At 34.3% G+C, this 17,210-nt stretch overlaps 1 protein-coding gene across 2 annotated transcripts; it reads right to left on the bottom strand.

Annotated features, from left to right (window-relative positions):
- Positions 1-2,242: 2,242 nt before the first annotated feature.
- Positions 2,243-13,895, bottom strand: LOC126688396 (probable magnesium transporter NIPA2). 2 transcript variants are annotated; one of them, XM_050383067.1, is made up of 9 exons: positions 13,533-13,895; positions 13,121-13,320; positions 12,840-12,896; positions 7,948-8,038; positions 7,639-7,799; positions 6,992-7,119; positions 6,767-6,904; positions 3,740-3,847; positions 2,243-2,414 (listed from the first exon to the last, which is right to left on the bottom strand). In XM_050383067.1, the coding sequence occupies exons 2-9, from the start codon at positions 13,245-13,247 to the stop codon at positions 2,253-2,255; spliced, it is 972 nt and encodes a 323-aa protein (XP_050239024.1). In that variant the 5' UTR covers positions 13,248-13,320; positions 13,533-13,895; the 3' UTR covers positions 2,243-2,252. The 2 variants fall into 2 exon arrangements, with proteins under 2 accessions (XP_050239024.1, XP_050239025.1); XM_050383068.1 differs by having other exon boundaries at positions 3,740-3,832; positions 13,533-13,893.
- Positions 13,896-17,210: the final 3,315 nt, after the last annotated feature.

The following is a 17,210-nucleotide window of genomic DNA, read 5'->3' on the forward strand; positions in this document are numbered from 1 at the left end:
TTATACAAATGTATAAATTTTAATTTAGAGGGGACCATAAGCCCGACTACTAGAAACCTCCTTGAATACATGTAGTATACACCAATGGACTTTTTCAACCCTTGTTTTTTAAAGGGTTTTGATTGGAAGTTTTTCTTGGTCAAGTCAAGTGGGTCGAGTTTTAAAAGAGGGAACTCGCCACTCAACCTGTTGAATTCGGTTTCTGAGGGCTAAGACCTAGCGCCGACTATTAGAGGCGTTGGATTGGGCCGCAACAGGTCAATTCCGGTTAGTTTGGTTGGTTGGGTTGAATGGCTAGGTTGCTTGGACAACTCCACTTGGAACCACCAAAATAGCTAAAAATACACCTTAATTTCCAAAATATTCACAAAGCCTCTTGAGGTAAAATACTCTCAAATCTTCTAAAATAACCAAAACACCACAAAAACTAAATAACCAAAATATTTTGGCAATTCCAAGGTATTTTATTCATTTTAGTGGTTCTAAAGGTCATTATGGTGGTTTTAAGGATATTTTGGATGTTCTAGAGTATTTTGGTATATTGATGGTTCTAAAGGAATATTCATCATTTTGGTGATTCTAGAGTATTTCTTTCATATTAGATGTTTTTGGGTAATTTGATAATTTTAGTGATTGGTCGTTTTGATGGTTTCTAGGGTATTTTTGTGTAGATTAGGAGGTATTTGGATTACTTTGGGAGGCCCAAACATATTTTGGTCATTTGTCAAGTTATAAGGACATTTTGATAATTTATTTATTACCCATTTTACATTTATTTTAAATGGATGATAAATTCATGAATACCCATTAAACCCATCTATTAGACGGGCAACTTATAACCTACTTATAGTAGGCAAGTTGGGACATTTTGATCATTTTATTCATTATCCATTTAATATTTATTTTAAATGGATGATAAATCCATGAATACCCATTAAACCATCTATTAAACAGGCTAACTTATAACCTACTTATAGTGGGCAAGTTTATTAGATAAATGAATTTGACTATTGATAGGCTTTATACAAATGTATAAATTTTAATTTAGAGGGGACCATAAGCCAGACTACTAGAAACCTCCCTGAATACATGTAGTATACACCAATGGACTTCTCAACCCTTGTTTTTTAAAGGGTTTTGATTCTCACACATCCACTATTTCACATTTCTTTTTTTTACTACCTCTTTTTGATGTTGAAATGATGACATTCATGCATCCATTATGGATACTAACGTGTAGCATCATGCATATACATGGGAACAATTAAAAATAATTACAATTATACATTTTTTTTAGAAGAGGTTCAACTTATACATGGTATTAGTTTATACTTTTTTAAGCCATACATTTCTAAAATATTTAATGATTTTTTTTATATTATATTATGTTATATATATATAATTTAGAATTTTTTTTAAAGTCTTTGATTTTTATACCTAATAATTCAATTGCCACAAAAATTAAAAACTTAGATGGACACGGCAGAAAATTGGACTTCAATTGAAATCTAATTTTGAATCTAATTAAATTTGGATTCTTCAATTTGTACAATCAATAATTCACTTGGTAGAAAATTAAAAATTATATGGGACATGTGGCGCAAAATTGAGAATCCAATTAAAATCTGATTGAATTTTCTCTAAGATTTGACTATATATATGTGTGTGTGTGAGAAATAGTGGATGTGAAAAAGTGTGAAAGAATATTTCTTGTTACTGAGAATCGTATAACATACCTGCACATACAGACATGCACAAACACATACGCACATATAGTCAAGTAAAATGGAAAAGACAATTGCATTCTAAGTTTCCAATGATCTACCTGTATAATTTTGTAAAAGCTCACCCCAGAACAATTATAATCTTTGGTGAACATTTTTCACATGCTAAAAGTCTATTTAGAGAAAGTAAAGAAAAATGATTTTTTTTTTTCCCTCTTAAGTGTAACTATGGTAGAATCCCTAAAATTTTTAAGAAAACATGCAAATCTTCACAAAAATTATATTTTCCTTTTCCTTCCAAACCCCCCCCCCCCCCCTCTTTTTTCCCTCCCCTCATTTCCCCCCAAAAACCAACGTTGCCATGTCACAAGCTTTACAACTAAGAAGTATCTTCTACTAAAAGCTTGTCCCCTGATTTTCCCTTCTCTGCATGACATCAAGCTTCTTTCAATTTCAAATACCTTTTGCCAAGGGGATACAGCCGAAAGATGTCCGTGGGCTGCTTGAATTTGAAAACAAAAAATGTTTTTATCCAGAATTTGAACTGCGGTGGCTTGGGCTTGAAAAAACAGGGGGTGGTGTAATATTACCCATATCCTTGGTTTTATGAAGGAGAAATGTCCCTGATAATATTGTGACAAAGCCGCACAACTCAGTTGCAATTTGTGATGCATTTTGTGAGTCCCAATCCTGTAATTGTAACAAAACAGAGGAGAAATCAGAGTAATAACAATATTTTTTATTTTTTTATTTTTTAAATTATTGGTAAGTTACACACCTGGCACTTACAAGGTGAGGAGGTGCCAGTTGAGCAAGAGTTCATTGGCCAAAGTAAGAATAGTAAAATATTATTTATATGTGTCTGTGTGCGAGTGCACACGCTTGCGTGTCCAACTATTGATCAACTTCACATTGAGTGAAAGAAAAATCCATTACCATCAATACTCTAAATATTGCAAAATCATTGACAAAAACTTCTAAACTTTTTCAAATGTTTCTATATTTTTTTTTTATTAGTCCATGTCACACAAACCCAATAGGTTTTTAACTTATAATCTCACTTTCCACTCATTCTTATAGAAGAAGGAACCTCCATTTGAGCATGAATTACAGTATAACCTTCTTTTCCCCTAACACATCTGCATTAAAGTTTCTCCAGTGTAAATTTTTTTATTATCAATAAATAAAAAAGAGATACAGAAAAAGAAAACAGTTACCCAGGTACACAGGGAGCAGAAAAAGTATTAGAAATGAAGTTTTAATCATGCATGCTTAAATAAAGACAGATAGAAACTCTTATTTTTTTGCTGACAAGGTTATTTAGAACTTTTCGAGCACCTGACTATTCCCCCAAGTGTGTGAGCCCCCCCCCCCCCCCCCCCCCCCAAGTCCCACAAACATTATTTAATTACATGGAGGAATCCTTGAGGTGGCTCCAAGATTCTGGTTAGGGGTTTTGAACCCAGGACCTTGTGGGTTTCATGAGGCTGTATAAACCATTAGATCAACCCCTTGGGGTTCAAAGATTGAATAACTTGCATGACAGTAATTGGCCACAACAATTTGGCAGAATACAAGAATGTCGCATTTTAAGGGTTCCCCGTGCTTGGATGTAATCATGTAAAGTGAATACAGGAATGTCCTTCTTCTTTTTCTTATTTTGGGTATTATCTGTATGACTTATTATATTTACATGTAATCATTGACCAAATCTAAAGCCAGAGAAATTTTATATGATTAGTACTAATTATGGTTATAAATCATGAGGACCACTATCTGGATGGTAAATTTTGACCATCATACATCGAACAAAACCATAGTGGCACCAGTTTTTTTCTACAAAATTACCAGATGCATTCTGAGATTTTATATCATCTAAGGACAACAGGATTCTTTTGAGGTAAAGAAGCATAAAGTTCAAAACATAAATGAATGGAATGTATTGAATCGCCATAAACATGATCGATTCTTTTTTTTTTTTTTTTTAATTTATTAATTTATTTTTTTAAAATCACCTTAAACATAATCATGCTGGCAAGAATGGTGAGAGATGTAAACATGACATAGTAAACTGGAGATACGACAGCAGTGTTGAAGGTATCCAAGGCCTGCAAAGATGGCATCTGATTAAGATTAAACATTCTCCTGATTCAGAATTAGAGAAGCTTTAAATAGACTAAAGATTGAACATCAGGCACAAAATAATAAATTTTCCAATTTTTGCGTACTTAGTAATGTAAAATTTCATTTAGAAGAGTGACAACATGAGAATAATCCCAACCAACATATAATTGGGATAAAAACAAATTAACCAAGTTAGAACCATATCAAATTAAACCCTAGAAGGATATCTTTGAACATGAACCATAAGCAAGTTACACAGCTTACCCAGTACACCAAATGCATGATAGACTCACAATGCCTTTGTTCAGAAAATATTAAAATTCCTGATCCTTTAAGCAAGTTACACAACTTACCCAGTCCTTTGTCCTGCTTAACAGCCAGATACAAAAACCCCACCCAACCATACAACACAAAATGGAATGATAAAAAATGCGTAGTTCAGTGTTAAATATTTCTATATAAAATGGTTTACAACATATGTACTTCTTAACATGTAAATAAGATATCTTCAAATTCCTGATCTCAGCAACTATCATGAAATTTGGGTCAGCTTAGCTATACCAAATCACAAAACATGAAGGAATGCATTTATGCCATACAACTTATATGAGTTGAACATAGCACTGATCTCCATCTCATTTGGAAAAAGATAAACATCATCACATGTAATCAAGTTGCTGCTTTATTTTGGGAAGAACCATTGCTATAAACTTGATCATAGAGTGAAGAATTTTTTTTTTTTTGATAAATCATGCAGCAATTCAAAACGAATCTTTCTCTCTCATCAATGATTTATTTATTTTTTTAATACAAGTACTGAAAAAATTTATTTAAAAACAAAGCAATCCCAAGTAAACTGGGAATGTACTATGGGCACAAAACAATCAAGATCCCAAATTACAATGATCAAACAAATTAGGAAGGGAAAAACATGAATATGTTTGTAAAGTTAAACTCCACTTGAGGAAATTATAAAAGAAAAAAGACTTAATCTTGAGAATAGACCGTTCACATCCATCAAAGCTTCTAGCATTATGCTCTTGCCAAATACACTAGATTATGCAATGTGACACAAAGCTCCAAATAGCTATATTGCCCTCAAATTGTGCCAAAAACTATTTATCATACTATCAAGCTATTAATTCACTACTATTGTACACTAGGAAAATGGAATACAAGGTCAGAATTAAAGAAGAGGGGGGGGGGGGGGGGGGGAATCTAAAACAAAAGATTATCTTTCTTATTTGCCAAAGAGCCCTAGCTTAAATGGAACCTCCTCCCATTGTGTGAGTAAGGTGGAGGGTGTAAAGTCATGGGTTCAAAACCTAGTGGGTGGGTGTGTGTAATTACCTATAAAAATAAATCTTTCTGATTCTCCTATGCAGGGTGCAGGTCCTTCATACACTACAATATGTTTTAGCATTTTGGTCTAGAGAGAGAGAGAGAGAGAGAGAGAGATAAGGAATCCTAAGGTGTGATGTCCTTAATTGACAGTTGTTTAGCTGTTTTATCTGAAAGTAGATTCTAAAGTATCTATTTGGGAACAACAGGGACACATAAATCCACCCACCACATTTTTCAGAAAAAAGATACCTGAAAATGGCATTAAGAAAACCCAATAAGTAAATTCTTAAACCAAGAGCATTGAACACCATTCAAAGTTTCAAACAAAAATTGATTTTATTTATTTATTTATTTTTATTTTTATTTTTTTCAATATGTGGGATGCATCTTTGAGGAAAGGGTGGATAAAGTGGGCTTATTTAATGTGATAAAAAATCTCAATGATGGCTAACAAATCGCTAAGATATGCAACTGCATAGTGGGTTCCAGTTAGCTCAACTGGTAAAATTTCTGATGGTTGTATAAGAGATCTGGGGTTCAATCCCCACCTACACCAAAAATTGATTGGTGTCTTGGTATGATAATAAAGAGCTATTATTAGGAGCGGACGCCATAGGTTGAAACTCTCTAAAAAAAAAAAAGATATGCAACTGCATCCATGGGAGCATATTCATTGCAGATTCCATATCCCATAGAGACATATGGATGATTTCCAGATACCCTGAGCATAGATGCAGCTAGTGCACAATAACAACAAAACCTTAGTCCCAAATTTTTGGGATCGGCTATGGAACCTCAATAGATTAGTTATAGTTGGCTTACATGTATTCGTTTCCTTCTTTCTACTTTACCTGAAGTTAAACTCTCTTTTACTTCCCTAATTGATATGTCATTTTTTTTATTACTTCTACTAATGTTATTTTTAGTCTTTCTATTCATTTCTTCATTCCCTCAACTTGGATAACTCACTCTTTCTTACAGGTGCATTAATCACTCTCCTCTAATAATGACCAAGTCAACTCAAGTGACTCTCCCTCATCTTTTCATCAATAGGGGTGACCTCTATCTTTAAGGATATTTCCTCATGAACCCGGCTATATTTTTTATGATTTAGATAGTGCACAACTCAGCAGTTTTCCATACGAGGGGAGGAGGTGCCATTTGAAGTAGAGTTCATTGACTACAAATCTGCAAGATGAATGTCTTTTAGGCTACTCAGGGAAAAAAAAGTCTTTTAGGCTATGTTGACCTACGAAAAAAAAAAAGTAAAAGGGAAAAATGGTGTTTGACTAACCATTTCTTGCAGAGAAATCTTGGTGTTTCATAACTTATACACCAAACACACAAAAAAGACTTTTACCTGACTTGCATGTTTCATATATTAGTATAATTCACAATATCAGAAGTATTAAAAGAAAGCAAATGGGAGGAGCTGACAGATGACAGCTAATATCAGGTTTTGGCAATCAGGCATTATTTCTTAATAAAACAAAGAGAGTATTATATAATATATAGCCAAGACAACATCAAGATCAGTTGTATATGCTTTGAAATTAAAAAGGTTGAAAGTTTACCTTGTTTAAGTAGTTGATCTGCAGAAGACAACACACTGCTACAACCACCGTGAAAAACCATGTCTGGAAGTAAATAAATTGATTCATTCCAGAAAATGTAAGCTTCAAACCAATCCCTAGTGCTTTCACACTCATAACCTATGGATGAAAAGTAAGAACATTAGAACTACAGGAAGTAGAATCAATGTTATAGCATGTAAAAACTTCAAAAGAGAATAAACAGACCGTAAGAGAGCCCATGAGAGAACAAATTCCAATGTAGACGACCATATGGGTTTGCCCATAGCGCGGCACATACCGAAACATGAGGACAGCAGCCAGAATCACAACTATGCAAGCATAGACAATGAATCCTGTTGATAACAAAAAATTATTGTTTGTTTAGTCAATCCACAGCTGTCATACATCAGATGATACACATTCTCCAAATTATTATGTAATACCATTTTATTTGAGCTAGACTCATCAACTGAATAACATTTTACATCTAGCAATACCATATACATACTAGTAACACAGAATTTTATTCCAATGTAGTTTATTATAAATCAACATCTCCAACATTAATCAATAAAAAATATTGATTTTCAAGGCTCGTATACATAGGTCCTACCACTTTTTAATAAATACAAGGCAGACTGATTTCCTGGTCCATTAAATCAAGAATAGCAAAAAGAAGCTTAAGATCTTCCTTTTGATTAAAAAGCCACCACCAGAAACCAAGCAGAAATATGAATATTTATATACTTCCTAAAAGTCATTTAGGGTTTTTTTTTTTTTTTTTTTTGGGTGGGGTGGGGGGGGGGTGGGGAGGGAGGAGGGGAATCAGACAATATAGAAACCGGGCAACTAAATTATAACTTCTCAAATACCTGGCTCTGTAGCTAGTTGCCACACTTCCTTAACAGAATGTATATTTCTCTCTTGAGGAGCATGCAAAACAATAGTTGTCGAGCCAACCACACAGAGAACACATCCAAGCACACCAAAGATATGCAATTTCTCCTCCAAAATAAAATGAGCTAGCACTGCACTGATTAGAGACATTTTCTTAGTTATATGCATGCACAGACGCACAAAGAATGAGCGGTTGCACAGAAAACAGACACATAATATAATAAAATATAAAAAGAATCAAAAGGCTGTTGAATTCACTGAAAAAAATGCTATCATAAACATACCTGAAGATAATACTTAAAGCTCCCAAGGGAGTTACAAGAATTGCAGGAGCATATGCATAAGCAGCGAAATTTGCTATCTCCCCAACAATCACTGTAAAAGAAAAACAAATCATCATTAAAATGCATCAAATCTAAAGAAATAATTTCCTCAAGGACCCAAACACTAAAATGTAACAGGAAAAACATTACTTGAACCCAAATTATATGATTTTGTAGTGTCATTCAAAAGAAGATCCTAATGTTGTGGACTGTAGTACAGACATACAAACCCTGGGTGATGGCTTTTTCATAGCCAGCATCATTTTAGATAGCATACCAGAACCTTATAATAAAAGAGCTATTATATCACCTAAGCCAGTGCACTTTTACAGTCTATTACAATCCTATAGTAAACATTTTTTTTTAATTGAAAAAATCTTATTAAAGAAATAAGAAAGAATCAGGTATACCATAGTGTATTACTACATTATAATTTGTAATCTAAAGTTCATAAGGTAAGAAAATACAACAAAAAGGAAGAATATTGAGACTTCCTAAAGCAGTATCCAATCATACAAGACCAAACCTACACTCAAACCTTTTATGCAACGCTAGTCCAGCTGGTTCAATAATACTCGTCAGCTCACAGTAAGAGCACGTAATGTCTATCTTTAATTTTTCCTCGTTCCATTACACTGCCCTTGCACTTCAGGGTAACATACTGCACCTGTATTCTTAGGGTATTTTTGGTACATTAGAATGGTGATTATGAAAGGACTATGAATCAGTATTACTAGAATATAAGGAATTTTCCATGGAGTAACTATTCCTATCATCTTTTTGGTGGTGGTAACATTCAAATAGAACACTGAACATGTACAAGGAATGAATGACTTTTTCAATTTTCAGTTATGGGGAGGCAGAGAAGAAGCTAAAAGGCATGTGTCAAATGTAAAGTAGAGTGAGAGAGAGAGAGAGAGGTTCTGAATAGAACTACCATGAAAGGAGACTTAAATAAAATAAACTATTATAGCTATATGTTGGTTGAGGAAGAGCTGATTTTGGTAAATTGGAAAAGATATTGTGAAATAAGTGAGTAGCTATTCAAAAGGAATAATAGCTCTTCCATTATGGAAAAAAAAAATCCTTTCCATTCACTTTGAAATAGATAGCAGCCATTGCATGATGAAGATTTACATTTTAGAAATCTAAAGTTTTACATGGTTCTATGTCATTTAAAATCTTTATGAAATACGGAATGGTAACTGATTCTAAATGAAATGGCACCATATTCTCTAGATTCCTGAAATTAATACCAATCTTCACAATGGTCCATTTCAAAGCAAAAAAAATGATCCTGATCTAGGTTGTATTCCTGAGTTCTGAACCCCCCCCCTCTTAATACTAGATCTTTTAGCCATCCAAGAACTCCCAGTAATTACCGTACCAAAAGTCAATTTCAAATATTAGAGCTCATCAAGACTAACCCGCCCCCCCAAATTCATTGTAAAAGGAGGGGCAAAAGTAAAATAACCGTAAGTATACACAGCATCATAATGTCTATAGCAGATCATAAATTCCCTCACAAGTATCATTCTAATGCCAATCCAAACATTGGACATTGCAATTCTTCTCATTCAAAAGATAGAACAGGGTTTTATCAAAACCCTGTTTGCTATTTCTCTCTTATTCCACAAAATGAGGAATGACCACTAGAAACAAATCCCTAACTGCCTTGCTGCAAAGTACACCATCAAAAGATCAAGGACAAAATGATTTAAAGCATATATTTGACTACAATATTTCTTCTTACCTTGAAACCTATTTTTCCTTATCCTTTTGATATTAAAGAAGGGTAAGAGATCATATGTGCCACCTTGACCTCTTATTCTTTTCTTTTTTTTTATAAGACCTTGACCTCTTATTCAATGCTTATGAAAATAAGATTTCAGAGGGAATTCAATGATTGGGAGTTGGCGGATTCCTATTCCTTTCTTCATTTCATCCAAACCCGAATTCCTAGGGGTGGAGGTTGTGACAGACTTTGTTGGGACCTTAATGGCAGTGGGAAGTTCGATACTCGGTCCTTTTATCTTAAGATTCGTAATGCAGATCCTTCCACCTTCCCTTGGAAAGGAATTTGGAAAGTTAAGGTTCCTAAAAGGGTGGCTTTTTTTATGTGGACTGCAGCCCATGGTCAGATTCTAACTTTGGATAATCTTATGCTCCGTGGTTGCCCTTTAGCAAATCGTTGTTGTTTGTGCTGTAGCAACGCGGAATTTGTGGACCACCTGTTACTTTTCTGTCCGATAGCTCATTCTTTGTAGATGTATATGTTTTGGTTGTTTGGGATCGAATGGGTCATGCTAGGTTCAGTTGTGGACTTATTATTTTGTTGGTATCATTGGCTTGGGAAGCATAGCTCTGATATTTGGGATTTGGTTCCAAGTTGTTTAATGTGGACTATTTGGGCTGAATGGAATCGACGGTCTTTTGAGGATAAGGAGAAAACTGTGGTTCAGTTATTAGAGTATTGCCAATGGACACTCTTTGATTGGTCTAGATGTTGGGGTTATTTGGATTGTTCTACCCTTTTGGGTTTTCTTTCATCTATTAGAATAGATTAGGGGCTGCTCCTGTTTTTTTAGTTCTTTTTTCCTTTGTTCACTACTGTGAACCCTTTGTGTTTTTCTTGCTACTCTTTTATTAATAATATTCTCTACTTACTTATCAAAAAATAAAAGAAAATAAGATTAGCAAGCTTCTATTCCTAAACCAAACTTCATAATCTACTCACCCCTCAAAGATTTTCTTTCTGTGTGGCTTGGGAAAAAATTCTCACTTATGAATAGGGGAGTCCATGGGTCGGTTAGGGAAGTAGGCGGTTTGGATTCAAAAAAACGTGGCGGGTGGGTTAGGTTTCTAGGTGGCTTGGACACCCCTACCGATGAGAATCTCATCAAGAAAGGATTTTCTATGGTGAGTTGCTGTTGTATGTGCTGTTGTAGATGGATCACCTCTTGATTCCCTGTAGCATGAATTTCGAGTTATGAAGCTTTCTTTTTAGGATGTTTGGGGTTCAGTTGGTTTTACTGGAGAAAGTTCTTGATTTATTATATAGGTGGCAATGTTGTGGACCAAATTTGGATATGTGGAATCTAATTCCTTCATCTTTGATGTGGACTATATGGAGGGAATGAAATTAGCATATTTTTGAAGATGTGGAGTGCACGTCATCTCAATTGCAAGCATCTTTCATTAGTTCTCTTTATGAGTGGTCTTTTGTATGTAGATATTTTTCCCATTGAAATTCGTTAGGCCACTTTGTATTTATTTTCACAACATAGTCCCATTTCAATAATATTTTTTTTACCTTCAAAGAAAAAAATAATAATCTCTTCACATTGATCCTCAACAAAAAGGTTTCGAGCAAGTTTCACTGTGGATTATTTATTTCTTGACTTCTGAATATGTCAATGTTGTATGGTCAGTGAAACAGACATCTAGTGTCAGGCAAAAAGAGTAACTAAAATGAATGAGCATATGTTGCAAACTTCAGTAAAATGTCACTACCCAACTGGGGAGAAATGTAGGAAAGTCTTTTAAGGTTCAACCGAAATACCTTATAAAACTTCAACGAGAATGTTTCAACTCTATTAATTGATATAATGAAGTTGCTCAAAAAGTACTAAAATACTTTTTGCATGAAAGCAAGCTCATTTCTTCCCAAAGCCTTTGAATCAAAAGACTAAGCTTGAGTGTAGACTACAGCTTGAGTATCGCATCATACTATAGGCAATTCTAGTTCTTGGATTCAAAAGCTTGAGATGCTAACTAGGACTCAAAAGAGTATAAAATACTTACATCTTTGAAACTGTTGCAATAAAAAGGACGAAATAGCAAGATGAAACCTACATCTCAACCACTTGAGATCAGATACACTTAACTCTGTCTCTGTTCACCACTCAGCTCTTTCTAGCTTCATGTCCTAATGTTACATCATTAAGAATGCCTTCTAATATAAAATTGCAAATTTGTTTGGTATTCATATTCATACTAGTATAAAAGGTTTTAACGATTACTAGCTTCCTTCATACTCTTAAAGTGCATAAGGTTTTAATGATTACTAGTTTCCTTAAAAAATTAAAATTAAAATTACAAAATAATAATAAAAAGATCCTTACTCCGAGAGAGGGAAGAATTGATCAAAATTCAAACACTTTCATGAAATAAATTGGCTTGTAAGCTTCAACACAGAAGAGAAAAGATTACAGTGAATACTACAAAGAAGTGAAGAACCATGTGAATGGCTTATCCAAAATATGATATTTAATTAATCCCCCCATCCTATTTTATTTTGCTACCCTAGAGAATCTCTTCTCAAAGAAAAAGCATATGAATCGTCTTTGAAATAAAAGGTTGCCATTTCCAAAATTATCCTTCTCAATTTAAATACAAATAAAACAAAAGGTAAATGAGTATTAACTTTCAAATAAAATAGATGGTAGGTTAGCTAGTTCCCAAAAAAAGAAAAGAAAAAGGTAGGTCGATATATATTTTTTTAATTGGTAAATTAGTAAATTATTCATGCACTTGGTTCATTTTAATCCCACAACCTCACTCTCCACCTTGCTCTAATTAGGGGATGAGGTGCAATTTGATCTAAAGCTCATTGGCTATGAATATTGTGTGCATTAACTTTTCAAAATGGACAATATTTTAGGACATCCCGAAATGGAAGAGTGAATAGATAAAATGGGACTGAAGGAGCATAACTCAATAGTCAAAAATAACAACAGAATACCCAAGAAATAAATTTTTAAAAATAAAAAATAAAAACATAAACTTCATTTCTGTTCCAAAAGTGAAAATTACACAAGGTTCATTGAAATACAAGTATAAGAATTACTTACTAGTTAACATTCCAGCCCACCACCAAGGTTCAGACAAGTACGAATACCCTCCCGATCCTGATTATTTTAGAGCCAAGCATTCAGTAATACTTATCAACTAATAATCTAATTACTCTAAAACAACAACAGTATTGATTCAATAGTCAGTACAAATGATAGTTATAAGTGAAAAAAATAGCAAAATTTACACATAAATATATAAATATATATATATATATATATTTAAATTTAATTTTTGGGGTAATAAAAATAAAAATAAAAGGAATTAGAAGAAGGAGAACCTGCTCTGGTTCCTGTAGTTCCTGCCTTTTTAAGACCTTTCTTCTTGATTATAAAACTAGTCCCAATGAAAACGCTTGATGAAACGGCCAAAACAAGTCCGTGAACATTGTCAGATGATATCCCCATTGATCAGAAAAGAGCAGCTAAATTATATATATGTATTTAAACTTTGGAGGGCCAAGAAATCAAATCCAAGTTCCTACAATCATCAAATCCGATAAAAAGCCAATCACAAACTCAATTCTAAATACAAAAAAAAAAGATAATGTACATGTATAAATGTCATAGATTAATATGAAAAAAGTAATCAGATCAGACTTTTTTTTTTTTTTTTTTTATAATATATTTAGCCAAAAAAAAAAATTAAAAGAAAAAAAAAATTGTGAATCTAGATAGAAGAACCATACATACCTTCTTGGCCCACTGCTAAATGGAGATGGGGCTAAAATCTCACGAGACCATCATTTTAAGAAAATGTTAATTTAGTTGCTTTGATTCAAGAGAGAGAATTGTTTGTTTGATTTCTGGGACAAGGTGCAGATGATGATGATGATGATGATGTTAGGTAATATAATGTATGGTTTTAGGATGCGTTGATGTACAGAGAGAAAGAGGTGTGTGTGTGTGTGTTCACTGTTTGGGTATTGGAGGCGCGGAGATGCAACGGTAAGTCCGTTACATTTACGTCTCAGAAACGAATGGAAAACAGCACCCACAATTTAAGATGGCCTCCGCATCCCGCGTTCCCTCTTCATTCTTCCACCCTCAAAATAATTTAAATTTCATTACTGTTACGAGCGATGCTACGGACACAAACTAATTTATAATAGTTTTACAAATTACTGATATGACTTTAGTAATTTTCAAATAACTATTGGTAAACATAAATGTGATGTTAGTGGTGGATCCATATTAGAATTAATAAGAATTTGCCACGTCAATGGTTTGTAAAAATATTGTAAAATAGGTTGTAATTGTAGCATTACTCTACTATTATAATGCCCGTTGCATTTTTACCCCTATTTCCCATTATGCCTATTTAAATTTTCTCTCTCTTCAATTATTATTTTCTGTGTTGAAGTTATACAACTATTAAATTTAACACCTTACAATTTACACTTTCAAAAAGAATTTACGAACTTTCTCAAAAAAAAAAAAAGAATTTACGTGGTACTAATTTTTTTTTAATAAATAAATTTTATTTTTTATTTTTTATTTTTATTTTTTTAAGTTTCAACCTCTGGTGTCCGCTTTTAATAATAACTCTTTATTATCATATCAAGAGACCAATCAGTTTTTGGTGTAAGCGAGAATTGAACCCCAGATCTCTTATTCAACTGTTCGTGACTTTACCAATTGAGTAAACTGGAACTCATTTTTAATAAATAACTTCATTGAAGAAGAAAGGGGGAATTTTTTATTTATTTTAAATTAAGTCCACAAAATTGTGGATTTGCCCCCATCTCATTCCTGAAGACAAAAGCGAGAGTTCAAGACAAAAAAAGAAGGGGATCAAACCCTTCCACCATAACAATAGGGCCTAGCAATGTTGTGGATAACAAAATCAATTTCTCAAAATGTATGACCAACAAACCACTCAAAAAATGTATTAAGGATTGACACTGGAGTGTCTCTAGTGTTAGCAAGCCCAATCTAATGCTAAGTCAACCTAGATGTATTTTTTGAAGTCCAATAATAAGCCCATTATTTTTGAACGAATTTCAGAAGTTATTTAAGTTATTTTGTCTAAGAAGTCAAATACTTCAATCAGTAATTCTATGGAATTAATCAGACTTTATGTTTTAGTTCACCTAGGCAAACCAGTCATTTATTTTGTTTCTGGTTCCCATGAGTCTTGTTTAAGTTTTGTCTAGAAATTTAAAGTTCTAATTGCTAATTTTGTTCTCCCACACTTAAAGGGTTGTTCTAAGCTTGTACAGTCACTATAGACACCTCATTTTGTACTTTTTACGACTCGAGCCCTCGTTCCCCAATGACAATAACACTAGAAGGTCTAAGGCTAGTTATGGAAACTCTTTAGTTGAAAGATGCTTTTGGAAAAGTAAAACCTGGCAAGAACCCTAAGGGTGCGTACGCGGCCTTGAGCCTGCGTACGCATCCTTAATCCCATGCGTAAGCAGCGACGAGCATGTGTACGTAGCTAGGGTTTAAGGATTTTTGTAAGGAAAGTTTTTTACTCAAAATTGCGGTAAAGGCAATCCCACATCGCTTGGAGTTGCCTCCACCCCTTCCTTTTGAACACTATAAAAAGGCCCCATGACCATTTTCCCAAAAACACACAGAATCAACTCCAAAAAAGTGATTCAAGAGAAGCTTTTTACTTTGAAAAGCATCATAAACTAAAAGTTTCTTGCCTTGGACTTATTTTAGTCCAAAGCCTTCTAGTTAAACTTACTAACCCTCTAGGTATTTTGTTTTGTAGATTGACTGAGGGGAACAATCAAAATCAAGCTTTAGAAGCTTTTATGTGAGGTACTTGTTCTTGCTTTTATCTCTTTCCATTATTGTTTTTATGTCTGTTTTTTTGCTTTAATCTTCTTCTGTGTAGTTTAGGTTTACAACTTTGATAAATAGAAAGCATGCTAGGTTGTTTAGGTTAGGTTTTGATTGGAGTTGCATGTTGCATTTCTGGGTAAGGATGCGTATGCAAGCTCGTGCGCATGTGTGCAACTTCATGACCCTGCATGCGTACGCAAGCTTAACCCAGAAACTCAAATTTTTTTGTGTGGGTACAAGCCTGTGCCAAATTGGTCTCTAATCGTGGAAAGTATACCTTTGTCTAGGGTGCACCAGGTGGAGGGTGAAAATGGAGTCGCCACCTAGATTAGGTTTGGGAACCATATACATAGCACCCTTGTGGAAGGACTGATCTTTACTAGAGTGCATGTCTGGAGTTTAGGTATGGGATAAGAAGGAACCCAACCCCACCCCACCCGTAGGTCGGCCTCCACTCATTGTGTTCCAAATCCTAATCCCATCAAAGGGTCTTTTAATAGGCTATTCTAAACTCACATAGACACACACACTAACATGCATCTAAACACATAACACGACATATCATCCCAAAAATCTATCATTCATCTATCATAGAATCCTGTTTCAATTATCTAAAGGTAAAAAACATATAAAGGCAGTAACATTGCATTAGACAAGCAAATGAGCATGGCATCATAACATCTTGTACATTACACCAGCCAAGGCATGTGAGAGAGCTGACGTGGCTGGATCCAGACCCTGCACGTGGGCTAGCTATGAGGGAAGGAAGGGAAACGTTGGCTGAAGAAGAGGATCTTTGGCTCGTGCCAACGGCATGACTACCTTGGGGAAGAGTGAGATTTGCACCTGACATAGACACACAACACTTGCACAAAAGGGAGATAGCAACCCCTATGGTCAGATGCTATAGAGCACTCCTTATTGGTTGATTTTGTGTTAGACCACTATTGAGGACACGTGCATCACTCCTAGCTTCCCTGATGTCCTTTTCCTTGTCTATGGCTTGCTCCTCATGTAGTAGCAGAGCCACCCTCTGTTCCACTTCCCTGACATTGGCGAGTTTTCTCTCCTCTAACCATAGTATAGTACAATAGATGTATTAGGAAATGGGCAAATAAGGGTTTGAAATCTATCTTAATGTACCTCACAACATTCCTCGTACTAGAAGAGGAACATGTTATTGAACAATTAGGCTAAGGACCTAGAGAAAACAAGAAAAGGAGCAGAAAATTTGGGTAGGAAAGTTAGGTAAAGAGAAAAAGGCTTTCTTTGGGAAGAACATCACCATTGTATAAAGACTTTTGATTTTCACATAATAGAGAGCTCTAAAGAGTGAAGGACATTCTTTCCATGCTCACTCGTGGTTTTTCATCCTTTCCAAAGGGTTTTCCATGTATTTTTCCACGTCTTCTTTACTTTCCATGTTATGCTTTCCATTTCTCTCGATATTAAAGTGTTAAAGTTTTCATTTTCATTGTTCTTAAGCTTTTTCACTTAAATGTACTATTAGACGCATCACCCATTCTCTTACATAGTTTTGATAGTCTAACTTGCATGTACATTTTTGGTGAC

Source organism: Quercus robur, chromosome 6 (genome assembly GCF_932294415.1).
Source record: "Quercus robur chromosome 6, dhQueRobu3.1, whole genome shotgun sequence".
NCBI classification, from domain to species: Eukaryota; Viridiplantae; Streptophyta; class Magnoliopsida; order Fagales; family Fagaceae; genus Quercus; species Quercus robur.